Source organism: Schistocerca nitens, chromosome 2, assembly GCF_023898315.1.
Source record: "Schistocerca nitens isolate TAMUIC-IGC-003100 chromosome 2, iqSchNite1.1, whole genome shotgun sequence".
In the NCBI taxonomy this organism is placed as follows: domain Eukaryota; kingdom Metazoa; phylum Arthropoda; class Insecta; order Orthoptera; family Acrididae; genus Schistocerca; species Schistocerca nitens.
The window spans coordinates 221,464,941-221,484,477 of NC_064615.1; the positions used below are offsets into that span (position 1 = coordinate 221,464,941).

The 19,537-nt window shown below is 41.6% G+C and overlaps 1 protein-coding gene across 1 annotated transcript in view; it reads left to right on the plus strand.

The window, feature by feature from the left end:
* The first annotated feature begins 2,969 nt into the window (after positions 1-2,969).
* The window catches only part of LOC126235941 (uncharacterized), a 74,109-nt gene continuing 57,541 nt past the window's right edge, over positions 2,970-19,537 (plus strand). Inside the window, exons 1-3 of the mRNA XM_049944909.1 lie at positions 2,970-3,279; positions 3,568-3,732; positions 9,182-9,419. Coding sequence (XP_049800866.1) covers positions 3,142-3,279; positions 3,568-3,732; positions 9,182-9,419 — 541 coding nt within the window. The 5' untranslated portion in view covers positions 2,970-3,141. The remainder of the gene's footprint in view (positions 3,280-3,567; positions 3,733-9,181; positions 9,420-19,537) is intronic.

Consider the following 19,537-nt stretch of genomic DNA (forward strand, 5'->3'; position numbering starts at 1 on the left):
CGGTATTAAGTTGTGCTCTGTGCAAAATTCTACCAGGCGGCTTCCTCGTTCATTTCTTAGCCCCAATCCATATTCACCTACTACATTTCCTTCTCTCCCTTTTCCCACTACCGAATTCCAGTTACCCATGACTATTAAATTTTCGTCTCCCTTCACTATCTGAATAATTTCTTTTATCTCATCATACATTTATTCAATTTCTTCGTCATCTGCAGAGCTAGTTGGCATATAAACTTGTACTACTGTAGTAGGCATGGGCTTCGTGTCTATCTTGGCCACAATAAGGCGTTCACTATTCTGTTTGTAGTAGTTTACACGTACTCCTATTTTTTAATTATTATTATACCTACTCCTGCATTAGCCCTATTTGATTTTGTATTTATAACCCTGTATTCACCTGACCAAAAGTCTTGTTCCTCCTGCCATCGAACTTCACTAATTCCCACTATATCTAACTTTAACCTATCCATTTCCCTTTTTAAATTTTCTAACCTACCTGCCCGATTAAGGGTTCTGACATTCCACGCCCCGATCCGTAGAACACCAGTTTTCTTTCTCCTGATAACGACGTCCTCTTGAGTAGTCCCCGCCCGGAGATCCGAATGGGGACTATTTTACCTCCGGAATATTTTATCCAAGAGGACGCCATCATCATTTAACCATACAGTAAAGCTGCATGCCCTCGGGAAAAATAATGGCTGTAGTTTTCCCTTGCTTTCAGCCGTTCGCAGTACCAGCACAAGTCCGTTTTGGTTAGTGTTACAAGGCTAGATCAGGCAATCATCCAGATTGTTGTCCCTGCAACTACTGAAAAGGCTGCTGCCCCTCTTCAGGAAGCACATGTTTGTCTGGCCTCTCAACAGATACCCCTCCGTTGTGGTTGCACCTACGGTACGGCCATCTGTATCGCAGAGGCACGCAAGCCTCCCCACCAACGGTAAGGTCCATGGTCCTTGGGGGGTGGGGGCTTTGTTCCTATACTTTGAAAAGATGTGTTCTATGCAGTTCAGCATTTGTAGGAAGTTACCTCTTAGTATATATCTAAAATATGATAAGAAGATTCAAGAGACTGACTGGTTAAATCCTTGGGATTACAACTTGATGATTCAGGTGGGAGGAGCATACCTCAAAAATGCTGAAATGACTAAACAAATCTGTATATTTTCAATACAGTTGTCAGACATGCGTGGTATAAAAACAAAGAGCCAGCATACTTTCAGTCCCTAATGTCAATTTTTTGGTGTAACTCATCAAGCCAAGGTAATTTTTTACTATGAGGCAGAATTTCTAACTAGTACTTATTTCCTGGAAGGAAAGTGTTTAATACAACCATTAGACAGATAATTACAACACTCTCCCAGCCTTCAGAACTATTAGTTCCTTCCTGGTGAGAAGAGAGAGATAGGTTGGGGAAAGCTGAAAATACTAAGCAGGTCACTCAGACCCCAAAATCAGAGGGGCCCACCTGTATTGAGGACAAGCATCTACCTTACACTGGTAGGGCTGGTCACCTGGGTCCAGGATAAGAAGGATGCAACATTGGGTTCCTCTCTTCCTGGGGTCTGATTGACTCTCACTTCTTTTTTCTGTTCCCAATCTACCCTCTCTACTCACTGAGGAACTAACTATTAGTTCAAAATGTTGTGATAGTTGTATACTTTTATGTGTGTCTACTGGTAGTACTAACATTTCTCCTGAAAGTAAGTAGGCTGCTACTGGTCAGCAATTCGGTCCCACAATTTTATAGTTTTCGCACGTGAATTTTCCTTTCAGTACAATTAAATACATTAGCTGCCAACACACAAATATTATACTATTGCACATTGAGAGGTTCTTATAGACAGATATTCTACGTAGATGCGATTTCACATTATATGTGAAGGTAATTTTATTACCCATGAAATTCCTCGTATTACTCAGGAAGCGGTCATTCACTTCTTTCTGTTACGTACCAAGTACTGTTGGGCAGTACATTTTTCCTTCTACAGTAACATTACATTTATGAATGTTGTTTTTGTTTTCAAATGTAGTACTGTAATGCGAATAAGTTGTCAGTATGCTCTATTATTTAGAGGTGTTTACCACGGATTACAACTAATTTTCATTACGTAGGAGTTTTATCTTTGTAAAAGCATTATTAGAACTTACGTAAAGGAATCGCACTAGTACTTCCTGGCGAAAAGTTATTTGTTACTTGTTCGTCTAGTTTGGAGGAATGTATGCTATGCTTTCGAATAAGTTTTGATATTGGGAGGCTGAAAACTGTCAATCAGCGATGACTGTGAAGACTAAATTTCCGTGTTATATTTTCTAAGAGAAAATGTATTCTAATATTTCTATCGAGCAATTTTATTGGTAAATTACTCAGAAATGAATTGGCCAAATTTTTAACCATTCGTTACAACGAGGTTTGGTTATTAAAGAAAAGCTGTGTGTGAGCACAAAACTGAACCTCTCTATCTGAACTCCACTATCACATTTCTTTCACCCGAAATATACTTCCTAGGCACAACGGATAATATTTTGTCGATTTCGACTATTGACGAATTAATTTTATTACAATTAGTGCACGCCACAGTTCCTAATTTCTTATATTATCACAATTGCGTCAGTGTAGTGCATCATTTCAAAATTAATCATCGGAAATTCTTCTCTCTGTCACCAGAATTCTACGTAATTCAGTGTACTTCTTAACTTCCCGAAAGATATCAGTCGTCGACGCGTAGTAGTTCCTGAAACAATGTATTTATGTCTGCGTCACACGAAGCATTTTACTGTCAAGAGAGAAAACTTTGTGAATTTATGTTCGAAATAATTTTAAAAAATTGTTTAATATTGCTACGCATTATATTGATTTAGAAGGCTACGTTTTGACAACCATTTCTTAGATTATAATTCTTTCCGTCACTGCTAGGAATTATTTCTCCCCATTTCAGGCCATCGGCGAACATTCAACATCAACACTCGAAGGAAGCAGTGATATGATGTACTCCTGTTTTCCGACAATGAGTGTTGTTGGCGATAAAAAAGTTCGCAAAGGTTGTCAGCGGTAGACGAGGGAGTGGATCTTTATGTTTAAATGCAGTAACTGTGACATAATTAACCAAGAGTTTATATAATTGTGAGACAATAATATTCAATATGTGCAACCTACCGCCGAAATTCTATGAACTCTGTCGTCTTTGTTTATCGTGTGATGGTGTAAAATCGTCTATTTTCGACGATGAAGGAACTCAACGTAACTTTCCGCTGAAAATTATGACGTGTTTATCATTATTGGTTCGTATTGTAAATACCTTTGCTTACCTTACAAACAATTTAATGTGATAAGTTCGTTTTTAAGTAGGTCTTCATGGCTGTAAGAAAGATGGGTGTTGAAAGATTGTGTTTCGTGATAAGAGCATTCCGAAATGGAACGTAATGGTTGCGTTTCATATAAGTATTTGTATATTGATTTTCATTATCAGGAAAGCTTTCATTTTATCATTTTGCATGTCTCTTTTTTCTGAAGAAAATAAATTAATGTCTTCTTGTGTTTGATTTATTGGTGTTGTGTATTATTTGTAGGTGTCTGACAGAGATCTATTGCCACCGTCTATATGTCACCGCTGTGTGTACAAACTTGATGTACTCTATGACTTCAGGGAAGTCTCAAGAAAATCAGATGTGATCTTAAAGCAGTATTTGAGCTACACAGAGCAACTTGCTCGGGCGACAGCAGTATGTAAAAGGGTACTAAAATTGTATTTTTGTGTTTAGATAAATCACTTAAGACCAGACAACAACATAGTATATGAAAAGTGTGTAATTTATTTTCTTATTTGCTGAAGGATGGGTTGTCAGTTTAGTTGTCTATTATGGACAAAATTCATTACGGTACTTGTCTTGGAGTACACAGTATTGAATATGGATGGATCCATTGTACAGTCAGCTTAATACAAGAGTTTTTTAAAAAAAATTGGGACAATGAATTTTTGTGGTGAAATGTAGCTTTTAATGAAAGTTTTAATATCTTATCTTCTCTACTACATACAATGTACTAAGCAGCCACATTGAGGCAGAGGAAGCTTATCATGTGGAATTTTTATAAGCATGGATATCTTTTATTATTACTATCAAAAGATTTATTTATGTGTTATGATTTGCCATGCGTTACATATTGTAAATGTGATGGCCATTGCTGTGAGTTGCGTACACAGTACTATCATAAAAGTAATATATTGTTAGGAGTAAATATTTATCAATTACATTTTCATTGTTTTTGCCATCGTGAAAGGTAATTTGGAAAGTTTGGGTATCTAAACCTCTTGAAGCCTTTACTGGGAGGCTGTTATGGCCAAGTGTGTAAGTTATTTTATAAATACAAAAGTGTGGGGTTCAGTCTGCCATCTACCCTATTGTTCCTCACATATTCATTACTTTTCTCGCCTCGGGTGCTAACTTTTGTGTGTGTGTGTGTGGGGGGGGGGGGGGGGGAAGTGCCAAATTTCATCTTGGGTTTGTGGTCCAAAGTAAACTGTATTTCCTGGCTTAGCCAGTTTAGTCAAAAAACGAGTACCTCCTCCAGTAGGACTGCCAAATAAAGCACTGTGGTATGCAAATCTGCCTGGGGTTGGAGAGCTACTGTATATGTTATGGGGAAGCTGTTGTGTGTATCTTGGTGGGTCGACCAAAGCGTCCGATCCCACCCGTCGGCTTTGACCCGTGACGTAAGGCTGTTGTGGTGTGTGACGTCACGACGGCGCGGAATTTAGTTTGTGAGAGTGGCGTGTTTGTAGGTGTCGTTTTGATGCGATCGGTGGTGCTCTCTGGTGGTGTGTTAGGTGAGGTTTTCAGTTTGGTTTGCGACTGTGGCGTCGTGTGTGAATTTTGGTAAATTGCTTTTTTTATGTCTTTGGTAGGTATGGATATGACTGACAGGGTCAACAGTTTTCGGTTGTCGGCTGTGATGGGGGACAGTGTGCTGTCTCTAATAAAATTTCTTCAACCATGCGGATTTTTGGATGAAGTCGTGAAGTGTTCAGTATGTCGTGAAGAAATGAGGCTTACTTAAAGTTCCGGCGTCTCGGACCAGGGACGACTGTATGTGGAGATGTTGTAAGGATAACAGGTCAAGGGAAGTGTTCGATCCCAATTTATGAGATCGGGAGCTGCTGTTGAGCTATATAGGTCAAGGGAAGTGTCGGATTCCAGATGATATTGTGTTTAGTGGTATTTGGGGAGTTTTGTGATGTCGGTTTTTTTCGTCGTTTTGCGTGGTTTTGTACAATCAGTGTTTTCACCCAAGTGTGTCATACCTGGCCCAGGAATACAAAATGATTCACAGCTAATTGTTTACAGGATAGCAACAATCAGTCAAGTGTGTAATGGTCAAATCTTTTATCTTATTTTCATTGGCAGTTACATTTGCTGGAAATATATTAAGAAAAAAAGGATATGCAGGGGCCCACTTGCCAGTTTAATGCACTGCCTTCCATTGTTTTCTTTTGAAATAATGGCACAGTTAAGCCTGTAGAGAAGCAGTGTAATATAAAACAATAGCTGATATATGATTGTGTAATTAGACTTTTTACCAACAACAATTCTGTCAAGACAAATTTGAGTGTCCTGAGGAGATAAAGAGACTAGTCCGAGTTTGTAATGAAGAGCTGTAGGGTGTTCTTCCCAAGTCAATTTTTCATTGCTAGTTATGTGGGTTGTAACAATTGGTTGCACTGCTGATTATTCCATTGTTGTTGAGGACACAGATCATTCTTTGCAATTTTTTATTGGTCAAATGTGTGAGTGAAATGAAAATCAGACTTACTAGAAATTACTTGATGAAGTGTTGTCCGAATTTTCTAACCAATCGGAGAATGGAAAATGGACAAATAGGGCACCAGATTGACCAGCAAAAAGGTCTAGTTACGAAAAGAGGCGTGAAAGAAAGCAGCTTAATTACGAAAAATGTAATGGGTTGAGGAAAAATTTGAATAATTCATTAACAACTACTGCTGTTAGCTATGTGAATGAAGTGTCGAAAAGTTCATCTTTCCAGGTCTAGCTAATTTGTCATAAAAGGTTCCATTGACTTGATGTTTAAGTGTTGACAAATGTTTGATCAGAGCGAAAACAAGACTTACTGGAAATTACAAAGTTGAGCTTTTGTTTCAAATTTTTGTAGTCAAATAAAGAGTAGATAATGGACAAAGGGGCTATCAAATTGATCAGACAAAATTATTTTTGCTCACTGTTTGTAAAAAGAAAAAACTTTAACCAAATATGTAGAATAAAATTTGAATCTTCGTGAGGGAGCAGTTAGTTTTGGTAAGCATTTTAGCTGCTATAATGAGTGATTTGCATAGCAATAATAATTCTGTTGGTATAATATTTAATCATGTGATACTCTATACAAATCATATCTTAACATACAAAATGTTTTATAGCTTGACTTCACATAGCAATAGTATATCAAGGCCACACAATGGCATACTATAGGGTCTGCATGATCCACCACACAAATATCCTCCAGTACTATTTAAAATTCAAAATTAACATTGAACTTTAAATTCTTAATTGGCTCTTCATTTGCTGTACATGATTTTGAGCATCATTAAAAGGCACATCAAATGTTTCTCTAATCTCTTTTATTTATTACATTTAGACAAATTATTTCACATAACAGTTGACTGTTTTCATTTTTTCCCCCAATTCTTCAAAATTTTATTCACATTAAGCTGCCCCTTGGGATAATCAGAGATATGAATGTGTATTGTCAAAACAGTGCATGTACATTTACTTTGAGCAGGAAATGTGCTCTCTGCAAACTGCAGCATATGTTGATGGGAATGCTAGGATAATTATTTTCTGTTTTAAATGTTTCTTTAAACAGGGTGAACGCAGACCTCAGCAAAGAAATTTCAGATGTTGTTCACAGAATATTTTCTGAATATTTTGCACAGGGAACCTATGATCTCTGGTAGGTGGTTATATAGGAATTGCACTTGGTATGATTTCTTACCCTCATTAAATCTTTGTGTCTGTATTACACTGAAGATAGGTGCACAACAGTGCAATTGCTGAAAGTATGCAGTTTGTCTGGCTTGGAAACAACACTATTCCATTCGCTCATGGTACTTCTACTGGAGATAACCCACTTCAATCTTCACTTTCAGTCTTGCATTATGTAATTCTTGGTTCTGGTTTGTATTTGCTTTTACAGCATGTTAGTTGTTAATGACAGTGACACACAGCAATATGGATAGGTTTACAGGTGAAGAATTGGCCAATATGCACCTTTGTATAGGTTCACGGACTGTCTCATTGACACTGAACTGAATTTTGCCTATTACAGTGACAACTGCACCACAGTAATTTTGTGTCTGTACAGCATTGTTTTGTTTTGTACATTTCGTTGTTGCATAGCACATATTTTTTTCGCTGTTATGGAGATATTTTCACAGACACAAAGGTATTTGATGTAACAAACAGAATAAATCATAATTGCATTCTTGTTCTGTAATGAGCCGTTGGAGACCACAGATCCCTTGCATAAAAATATTCAGAAAATAACCTTGAACAATCTCGGGAATTTTCTTGATCATGCTTGTGTTCATCCTATATAGAAATTTCACCTCCTGATCAGTACTGGCTACCCATAATAGCTTTTAGTAATCAGTAAGATTATACAAATTTGTTTGGATTGCATATAAAAGAACCAGTTCTTGTGGAATTGTTCTTCATAGTTCACTGGATGATGGAAAAACACAGTTAAGTGGGAGTGAGCTTTCAGAGTGAAATATACTGAATTTACATTCTTGACCATGTGATTAGTATGCCTATTCCATTTTGATGTCTAGTAATTTCATGACAGGCAGTGTAACTGAGTTTGTACCATTTAATATCAGTTGCAGGGAATTGTGAGTTGCCGGTCACTATATGTCTTAGATTTGTTTTGAAAGATTTAATTTGTTTTGAAAGATTTAATTTGTTTTTCAGTGTTCCATTTGTCCTTTCCTTTGTTTTAGTTGTGTTATAGATTTGGGGCCCATGAACAGGAAGCTTGTATTTTTGACAGGTATTGACCCTCTTTGCCTAGTTATTTGACACTTATTACTTCTGTAGACCTTTCATAATGTTTCAGTTGTAGAACTCTACTAAATATGTAGCTTAGTTTAGTGTTAGCCCCCTACATTTTCGGACACGTTTTAATTTCTGCAAGGTGCAGGTTATTTATGAAAGTTTACAGAATCAAAGCATTTGTAAGGTTCCAGAAAGTGTCTGCAGTATGTGGTAAATTATACAGCTAAATCTGAACAAAATTTCATTGAAAAGCCTAAATATTGCATTCTGTGTAGGGTAACCATTACATAATTTGTATTCTGTAGGAGTTTGCAATTCCTTTTCATGTAAATTTGCTCACAAAAACTACTTATGGGAAAAAAAAAAATCTTTTGCATTCCTCAGGGGGAAAAAGTATGTATTATGTGGTAAGTACACATTTCAGGTATAATTTGTATGAATCACTGCAGCTGCATCATGGCTAGAAATGTGACATTTTACCTGAATTTTTATAAACTAAATTGATTCCGAGCTACACACAAAATGGGTACTACAGATAAGTAGCTGATGGTCCTACAACACAATTCTACTGAGAAATATTAGTCGACTCCTGTATTATTGCATCTGGAAGGAGGGTGCTTCCAGGCTTATCATGAGTTTTTGTCATGATATTTCACGAGAACATGCTGAACCACCAATAGTGCACACCAGGTGCCCTGAAAGCATTCAAAGTGTGATGTGTTTTCCTTAATCACCTCTGTATTTGTGTACTGTAATGTCACTGCATGTTTCTGATAATGACCATGGGAGGCCAAGTGCAATAATACCATGGTGGAGTAATAACTTCAGCTATATTAGATTGTACATTATTTGTAACTTTATCAGATTAAAATGTGACGTTTTGTTTCAGAGTTACTTAGTATTAATTGTTAGTATTTGAATTTAATTTCTAAATTTCCCAAATTCTGTTATCCATATAGTTGTCTGTTTTATGTTAACATATATCCTTCACCAGAAACACAGTTATTAATATGTGTGTCTAATTGTTGAGAGTTTATTTATCGAGTACTAAAATGTGCAGAATTATGATAACTTCATATTAATACTAAAAATGTGTAATTCTTGAATTACTGTTTTGCAGCAGGAAAAGAGAGTGGCCTCGCCTATCAATTGCAGCATGCAAAATGAAAATAATGTGGCTGAAGATTCATTGCCCCAAAATGAACAGAGAAGTGATTTGGATAAAAAGAGCACACCCTCGCCATTGGAATTACGAATAAAGAATGAGATTAGAAATGACACAGGAGATGATGCAGACACTGGCAGTGAGTCTGAGAAGTCATTGAGGTTTAACGGAACTGCTCATGGCTCAGAGTATGGTAAGAAACTGAAATGCATTTTTATGTTTATTTACAAATATCTACAAAACACTTGAGAAATTATAAATTCATTACTACTCTTTTCTAATTGCATGTTTTCATCAGTAAGGTGTCTGTCCAGGACAGTCCTTATTTTTGGTATGTAGTAATTCCATGGATGCATCTTGATCGCTAAAAACTTTATTTATGACATGTTTCGATTCATCATCATCCAGTAACTGTGGCAAAATTTACACAAAATACAAATTAGAAAAGCTAATATATAATAATGAGGCCAAAGTAACAACAGTAACATAAATACATATGAGGTACAAGTACTTAAAATATGCTTAGGAAGCTCATGTAAGTGAGCAATACAAGAAAACATGCAATCTCATACACAATTGCCTTTAAGTGATATTTGCAAAAGATGTTATTTTGACACCTTGGATGCCAGACTGAAGATAACAGTCTCGAGGACCATAATATATCACCTTCGTGCCATATGGCATTGATTTCAAAGATCAAGACAAATCAAGAAATAGGTTCTATAATATGCAAAACAGCATAAATATTCCTACCACACTACATCTCTTCTTTTTCTACATGCAATAAGCATCATATTGTCAACAAAAAATAAAACAGAACACGTTATGAGTCAAAACCATGACAGAACACATACAAAGATTGCACAACACACAAGACAACTAGGCACATTGAGAGAGAAAGCAACACAAAGGCCACCTTTATAAAGGAAGACATTAAAAAAATTTTAAATTACAATTTTCCAGTAAAGCAAGCAGCAGGCTATTGAGACCACAGATGGGTCATGTCAAAAAATAGAACCTATCAAAAATAGCAAATTTTCTCGACATGTCAGCATGGACTATGGATGGATAGGAACAAGGGGGAATGGCTGTGGGAAGGGATGGACACCAAGGGCAGGGTACATATCAGATGGAGACAGGTGTTGAATTACTTGGAGGGGAAGGGGGACATGGTGGAGGTGTGCAGAAAAATGGTAGATATTGGGGAGGGGTGAAGAACCAAGGAACTGGACAGAAGGGTAGCATGAAGAGATGGAGGGTAAAAAGGAGTATTGATAATTACTTCAGATGATGAATATATTTCTAAAACCGTGTATTTTTTCTATGAAATAGGATATACAAAGGTTGGATGTGACCCAGCAAAAAATTTCAAGAGAATTTAAAAAAAAATTATCAATCAGTGTAATTTCTTATTCTCGACATGTGATAAGAAACATGTCATCATGGTGAATTCCAAAATACATAGATTAAGATCTCAAATAAAGATACAAGAACGGAGTTACCTGGTATGTCCGATAGTGAACAATTGTTAGAGTCTGAATTGTAAAATCAATTGTTTCCTTAATAATAAATTCAAAGAGCATTATGCTGTCACAAAAGTGTATGATTTTTTTAAAAAAAATAATGTGACCTGGTGGAGAAATTAATTAGATGATGATGATGATGATGATGATGATGATGATGATGATGACTCAAAACACATCGCAAGTAAAGTTTTAGTGATCAAGACATTTCCATGGAATTACTACGTGCCAAGTCTGGATGGTTGCGTGCCTTGCAAATTGGAGACTTCATCAGTCAAATGGAAAAAAGTCCTTATTTTTAAGAAATTGCCATAGTGTGTCCTCAAACGTTGGTGAGGATAGTAAAGTGTTACAGATTTGTTTCTTGCATAACATGCCTGCCATTTTTAATTTTTAAGTAACTCATCGACCTTAGACCACATAGAATGCTTCGTCAGAACACTTCATTAATTTCCGCAGCATTATTTCACCTACAGTGTGTTTTGAAGAATATCATTACATTCTGTTCTCCTGAGAAAGTAAGTTGTTTTGGGCCTACAGTTAAGTAAATAATATAAATTTTACTGGAAGCTTAATGTCATGGTCCCATGGAAGGAGATCAATAAACTGGAAAACTACGTTTGATCCCACCACAGGAAACTTAAAGCAACCCCAAAAAGGTGAGGTTCAGAAAAGCCCGTAATAAAACCCCAGCAAGACACAGCGAGATAACTAAATAAATTACATGGAGAAAATAGTAAATATGCTGTTAAAATAATCGTGGCTGGATGACGACTTAGAAATAATACATGACCCAGCCACTTTGTGACACATTAAGATCACACACCAAGTGTTTTGGGAAGAATTCCGTATGTCACACAAAATTTTAAGAAATGAACAATACTCGCCTCGTTATCACTTAAAATAGATGGAAGATCCTGTGGGAAAGCCAGTTCAACCCTCAGGATGTCATATAAAACACACTCAGTTAAAAGATGTCGTACTGACACCTGTGTCGCGCACCTTTGACGTACTGGGGGCTCCTCCTGATGTAAGAGGAAGCCATGTGTCAATGGACAATGTCCCACTCTAAGCTGAGTAAGGGCTACTTCTGCACACCCTCGTGAGTTGAAGGAGGTGATCCATGGTCACACTGAAGTCTTGATGTAACGTAGTTTATTGTTCCTCACTTCCAGCCACGGGACTCCCACCAACATACGGCCTTCCTAGTCACAAATGACGTGACAGCCCGCAGAGGGACTGAACAGCGGGCAGGAAGAGGAGGAATGGAGCAAGCCTAATAGCAGCAGCAGCAGCAGCAGCAGCAGCAGCGAGTTCATTTACCTGGATGTCTGTGTGCCGTGGAACCCAGCAAAAAATGGCTTTCTTGTTTTGCCTTTCCAAGAGAAGGAGAGCGTCTTGCACTTGTTGCACCATCCGATCTGCCAGGGGTTAGAATAGGACCGAGGTATTCCTGCCTGTCGTAAGAGGCGACTAAAAGGAGTCTCACACTTTTCGGCCCTATGAGTTCAGGTCCCATCTGTGGTTTGACCTGCCACTTTCAAAATTCTACAGAAGTGCAGGCCATGTGGGGAAGGACATGTTATCTACTGAATCCCTTGTCATGGCTTTGCATCTCCACCTGCGATTCAACTGTTTTGGTGAGGACACTTTTCGGGTATGTCATCTTCTTCCATTGTCTCCTGTTCTCTTTCGCTCTCCATGACAATATAGGATTTCTCTGCACCCAATATCCAGCACGGTATCCAGTCCATTGTGGTGGTGCCGTCATGTTCCCATTTGGTGGCAACCCCCTGACAAGCTAGGTGATATTCCTGTTACCGTCACTCCCCATAAAAGCCTTGACATGTTCCAGGGGATTATTATCCATCATGACCTCCTCTTGCAGTCTGCCGACGAGCTTCGCACCAATTTAGAACGACGGGGTGTTCATTTCATCCGGCGCGTTTACAGGGGACCCAAAGACAACAGCAGGGTTGCTACTGATGCCTTTATCTTGGCCTTGAGGGTGATTTGTTGCGTGAAAAGCTCAAGGTGATGGTTTACCGCTGTGACGTTAAACCATGTCTCTCCCCGTATGCGGTGCTTTAAGTGCTGGAAGTTCAGGCACGTTTTTCTGCTGAACTTCCAGTGCCCCATGTCGAGACTGCCTACATCCACTGCACCCAGATATTCCATGTGCGCCACCTTCCACTTGCATCAGCTGTGGAGAGCACCACTCCCCATGCTCGCCAGACTGCCCAGTACTCAAAAAGGAATGGAAAATCGTCGAGTACAAGGCCGTGGTATGGATGATTTACACGGAGGCTAAATGTAAATTCGAAAGATTACACCCCATTTGGTTGACGTCAACATACGCTGTAGCTACATCACCATTGCTGTCCCAAGTGCCAGTGGTTCCTCAATCTGTGCCACGAACAGTGGGCCATCCGGGCCACCAGAATACATCCACCCCCTTGGTGTGGTAGGGGGCAAATCTTCCTTCATTGCTCCCAAAGCACCTACTTCGGGAGCAAGGCCCCCCCCTCTCCCCCCAAATGCAGGGGACATTGGTCCCCTCCCCCATGCCAAAGAAGCAGCAGCCTCCTCCAGCTCCTCTTGTGCAGAAGTGGTCCCTTGGGGGCCCTCTCTCCCAAGGTCTACACTAATGCCATGGCGGACACTTGCCAGTGGCTCAAGGAGCCAAAAGCTGCTGGACGAATAGTTTCACGGTCTTCCTCCGTGCTGAAGCTTCTTTGGAGAAATCTTCCCAGCAAGCCCCTAAAGAAAAGTGAGAGAGCAAGCAAACCAAGAAGTCTGCTAAGAAACAGGCCCCAACATCACCACTCCTGATCAATTCTGCTTCTGAGGATGCAGTGGGAGATCTTAGTGTCCCCTGTGGACCTGGATCTCACTGATGCCTCATCCACCATAGAAATGGCTACAAATACTCAGTTGGAGGCAGCAGGTGACCTGAGGTATAACCTGTCTCTTTGCGCACTTCATGCCTTCCCAGACTCACAATAACTACATCCTCCAATGGAATTGTGGTGGTTTTATCCACCACCTGGCTGAACTATGGCAACTGTTAAGCTTTACACCTGCTTCCTGCAATGCCCTCCAGGAAACCTGGTTCCCGGCAATGCGACCCCTGCCCTCCGCGGCTATAAGGGATATTATAGCAACTATAATAGAGTGTCAGATGCAGTTTACGTCTATGTCCTAAACTCAGTATGCGGTGAACCTCTGCCCTTTCAAACCCCTCTTGAAGTTGTTGCTGTCAGGATAAGGATGACGCAGGAAATAACTGTCTGCAACGTATATATTCCTCCAGATGGTGCAGTACCCCTGAACGCATTGGCTGCACTGATTGATCAACTCCCTAAACCTTTCCTACTTTTGGGAGATTTTAACGCTCGTAACCCCTTGTGGGGTGGCACAGTTCTTACTGGCTGAGGCAGAGGTGTTGAAAATTTACTTTCCCAACTTGACCTCTGTCTCTCAAATACTGGGGCCACTACACATTTCAGTGTGGCACATGGCACATATTCGGCCATTGATCTCTCGGTTTGCAGCCCATCTATCCACTGGAGAGCACATGACGACCTGTGTGGTAGTGACCACTTCGCCATCTTCCTGTCAGTGCCCCGGCGTCAGGCCCACAGATGCCTGCCCAGATGAGCTTTAAACAAGGCAGACTGGGTAGCCTTCACCTGTGCTGTCACTGTTGAACCTCCCCCGCGTGGTACCATCGATGTTGTAATTGAGCAGGTCACTACTACGACAATTTCTGCGGCGGAAAATGCGATCCCTCGTTCTCTCGGGTGCCTCTGGCGAAAGACAGTCCCTTGGTGGTCGCCGGAAGTCGCTGAGGCAATTAAAGAGCTTCGGCAAACTCTACAATGAAATAAGCAGCACCCTTTCCTAGAGCACCTAATAGCTTTTTAGTGGCTCCATTCCCACATTTGTCAGCTTATAAAATTACAGAAACAGGAGTGTTGGAAGAGGTATGTGTCGACCATTGGGTGCCATATGTCACCTTCCCAATTCTGGGCAAAGATCAAACGAGTTTTTGAGTACCAGACCTCAACAGGTGTTTCCGGTGTTAACATAAATGGCGTGTTATCTTCCGACACAGATGCGATTGCCGAGCACTTTGCTGAGCACTATTCTCGCACCTCTGCATTGGAGAATTACTCCCCCAGCCTTTCACACTCTCAGATGGCAGATGGAAGGAAAAGTCCTCTCGTTCACTACATGTCACAGTGAATCCTATAACGCCCTATTTACAGAGTGGGAGCTCCTCAGTACCCATGCACATTGCCTCGACACAGCTCCTGGGCCCAATCGAATCCACAGTCAGATGATTAAACGTCTCTCGTCTGACTACAAGTGGCATCTCCTTGTGATTTTCACCGGATCTGGCGCGATGGCGTCTTTCCATCGCACTGGTGGGAGAGCGCCATCATACCAGTAATCAAACCCGGCAAAAATCCACTTGATGTGGTAGCTATCGGCCCATCAGCCTCACCAACGTTCTTTGTAAGCTGCTGGAATGTATGGTGTGTCGGCGGTTGGGTTGGGTCCTTGAGTCACGTGGTCTACTGGCTCCATGCCAGGGCTGCTTCCGCCTGGGTCACTCTACTACTGATAATCTTGTGTCCCTCGAGTCTGCCATCCGAACAGCCTTTTCCGGACACCAACACTTGTTGCCATCTTTTTTGTTTTATGAAAAGCGTATGACACCACCTGGCGACATCATATCCTTGGCACATTATACGAGTGGGGTATCAGAGGCCTGTTCCCGATTTTTATCCAGAATTTACTGTCGCTTTGTACTTTCTGTGTCAAAGTTGGTGCCTCCCATAGTTCCCCTCATATCCAGGAGAATGGGATCCCGCAGGGCTATGTATTGAGTGTCTCTCTATTTCTAGTGGCCATTAACGGTCTAGCAGTGGCTGCAGGGCCGTCCATCTCACCCTCTCTGTATTCAGACGACTTCTGCATTTCATACTGCTCCACCTGTACTGGTGTTGCTGAGCGGTGCCTACAGGGAGCCATCCACAAGGCGCAGTCATGGGCTCTAGCCCACGGCTTTCAGTTTTCGGCCGCAGAGTCGTGTGTTATGCACTTCTGTCAGCATCGTACTGTTCATTCGGAACCAGAACTTACCTTACTGACGATCCCTTCACTGTAGCGCAGACGTATTGATTTTTAGGATTGTTTTTCAACGCCCGATTGAGTTGGCTTCCTCACTTTCATTAGTTTAAGTGGAAGTGCTGGCAGCACCTCAGTGCCCTCCGGTGCCTGAGCAACACCAACTGGGGTGCAGATCGCTCTACGCTGCTGCAGCTATACAGAGCCCTTGTTTATTCCCACCCTGACTATGGGAGTCTGGTTTATGGTTCGACGGCGCTCTCAGCATTGCGTTTATTCGACCCAGTGCACCACTGTGCTGTTTGACTAGCAACGGGAACTTTTGGGATGTGGAGGCTGGATTCCCTCCATTGCAGGTCAGGCACGCACAGCTGCTCACCATTTACGTTGCACACGTTCGTAGTTCTCCTGAGCATCGAATTACCGTCTCCTTTTCCCATCCATGGCAGTTCATCTTCTGCATCGGCGGCCCAGCTCAGGGCTTACAATTGCAGTTCGCGTCTGATCCCTTCTATCTGAATTGGAGCCCTTGCCTGTATTACCTATACTCTAGGTCCAATGGCGCACACCTAGGCCACGGCTTCGCCTGGACCTTTCACATGGCCCAAAGGACTCGGCTTTCCGCTGTCACTTCATCTTGATTATTGACATGTACCGAGGCCATTAAGTGGTTGACACCAACGGCTCGATGACTGATGGTCACGTCGACTTCGCGTATGTCCATGGAAGACATACTGAACAGCATTCCTTGCCCGATGGCTGCAGTGTGTTCACTGCAGACTGGTGGCTATATCTCGTGCTCTTGAGCACATCCATTCATGCCCTCGGGAGTCGTTTCTTCTGTGTACTGACTCCGTGAACAGCCTACAAGCTATCGACCAGTGCTACTCTCGTCATCCTTTATTAGCGACCATCCAGGAGTCAACCTCTGCTCTGGAATGGTTCAGTTGTTCCGTGGTGTTTGTGTGGACCCCAGGACACATCGGAATTCCAGGCAATGAACTTGCTGTCAGGCTGGCCAAACAGGCTACACAGAAACCACTTATCGAGATCGGCATTCCAATAACTGACCTGTGTTTATTTATACGTCGCCAGGTTTTTCGGCTTTGGGAACTGCATGCGATTAAGGAGACTAAAAATGTGTCCATGCGGGCCTCTCGCAGGGGTTCTGTGGTTCTCTGCCAGCTCCGCATTGGCCACGTTTGGGCAACCCACGGCTATCTCCTGCGCCATGAAGACCTGCCTCAGTGTTGATGCGGTGCCCGGTTGACAGTGGCCCGTATTCTGGTGCACTGTCCCACTTTAAATGGCCCGTGATGAAATCTTTGGTTACCAGACTCGTTGCTGTCTGACAATGCCTCATCGGCCGATTTAGTTTTACATTTTATTCGTGAGGGTGGGTTTTATCATTTGATCTAAATTTTAGCACATGTCCTTTGTCCCTGTATGGACCCCTCCACCCTAGTGCTTTTAGGGTGGAGGTTTTAATGTGTTGCAGAGTGACTGGCTTGTCCTCTTTATTCTCGTGGTCAGCCAACCACGGTAATCTGTTTTGTTGCTTTAATCTCTTCTACCTGTTTCTTGCGTATCTTTGGTTTTCTTCTCCCCTTTTCTCCATTTAAGTGTTTGTTGCCCTTTCATAATTCTTGTGGTTTTTCGTTTCTCTCTATTTTGTGTTGTCAGTCTTGCTTGTTTTACTCTCACCCTTGTGGCATTGTTTTATTCGGAACAAGGGACCGATGACCTAGCAGTTTGGTCCCTTCCCCCCTCTTTTAAATCAACCAATCTGCTGGGTACATCTGTCAAAAGTGAGAAGGGCACTTTGAGAATCGGAGCAGATGATAAATTTTTTGTCGCAACGCCATCTTATCTGCTCCATTGCCTTCAGGATAGCAAACAGTTCTGCGTAATAAACTGAAAACTGCTCTTGGAGCCCTATCCGGAGGACAATGTCGGGAACAAGATGGAACAACTAAAAACATCTCCCTGCTTAAACCATCTGTGTTGACAGTAATAAAATCCGGTTGGCTACGTAAAATGCTTCTTGTAAGCAGTCAGTTCTAAAAGCAATCTGGGCCTTTGTAGTAGCCAGGGGGAGACCCTACTCCACCCCTGGCTTTGGACCTGAATGCCCCCTACCTGTAATAACTCGTGTCTCTCCCGTGCACGGATCGCAAATGACCGTGTTGCTTGTGGTTGCTCTGCGCACTAAAAGGGCTTGTGCGATAGGCCCCTGTTGACAGTCTTAATATCCTCGTGTGGTGAACTGCATCCAGCACTTTAAGGTATTAAGGCCTTGCTGACCCATAAATCTGACATCCGTATTCAAGGCACACAAAGGCCTTATAAAGTTGGAGCAGACGTGCCCTTTCGGCTCCCGAAGACCGATGACTGACACATTTGATGATGTTTAAGGCTTGGAGCAGTTTCAGTTCTTTAAGGTGTGGCAACCATGTGTCCTTTGTTCCTCATCTATAATCCCCTTTGGTGCCCTTTCTTGTTTGATTTCAGCAACATCTATATCTATAATATCACTGCAGGTTACCACATCTTTGCTGGAGTGAAGGGAGTTGTGCAACTCAACAATGATGTCGTACTCACCCAATTTCTGTGACTTCATAAGAAGTTACACTAGCTTTGCCCGGGTAGTCTCGACAAGCAAGGAACCATTTTGCAACTGCTTAATAGACTTCAACATATCAGCCAGCCCTTCTAAGCCTTTAGGGATATAGAAGGGGGACACTTTTTCAAACGTCCCCTCCTTCCTCCTGATCACTACAAACGCGTGATTCAAGACTCCTTGGCCCCCATTATTGATAGAAAGTTGATTAAAGGAGGACTAGCCTCCCTCATTCTTTTTGATGAATAGGTGTGAGAACTCCCAGATGGTACACCCTTCCCGCTGGGAGGACAAGATGATTTCGAGGGTTCCATCTCAGTCCCACGAGTAGCTATGGAAATGAGGGTCTACTCAGACAGAGCCCCGCGTGCCTGAGTAAGCTGTATACAACTGAGGTGCGGCAGGTTCCCCAGAGGTTTCCCATTAACAACTGTTCCATCTGAACAGCCATGCATCTCATCAGTGTGCAGCACACCTTGAGATTGAGTTTTTTTTTTTTTTTAATTCCATCCTCATGATCTGGGCAATCAAACCAAGATCCCCATTCCCTGTGACACACAATGTTCCTTGATGGTCGCTGAACCATGCCCAGAGCTTACTGTGGCAGGGGACTGGCGGCGCCTACCAATCCCCAGCTCAGGAACCCTGAGGCCGCCAAGCCCCTACTCAGGAAACGAATGCTGTGCCCCTGAGGGCTATTGTACACCAGTTCAGAGGATAACTTTACATGTCAACGGCCCTTCTTGTCGCGAAGTGAGGATACACACATGTTCTAAACTTGAAACAACCCCTTCAGACATGTCAAGTTGCACTGCCAATGCACGAATTTAATTTAGTTTTTTTTGCATGTTCCAAAGAACATTTTTGTGACAATTCTCCATTATGTCAGTAAATTTATTTTAAAAATATAAACGTAGTCTTCTGCAGCCATGTCACATTCAATAAAATTTTTCTGGGTTTGTGACCTCATTGTCAATATATATAAACTACCGATGTTTCAGTCCCTATTGCAAGTGACCTCCTTCAGGGTGT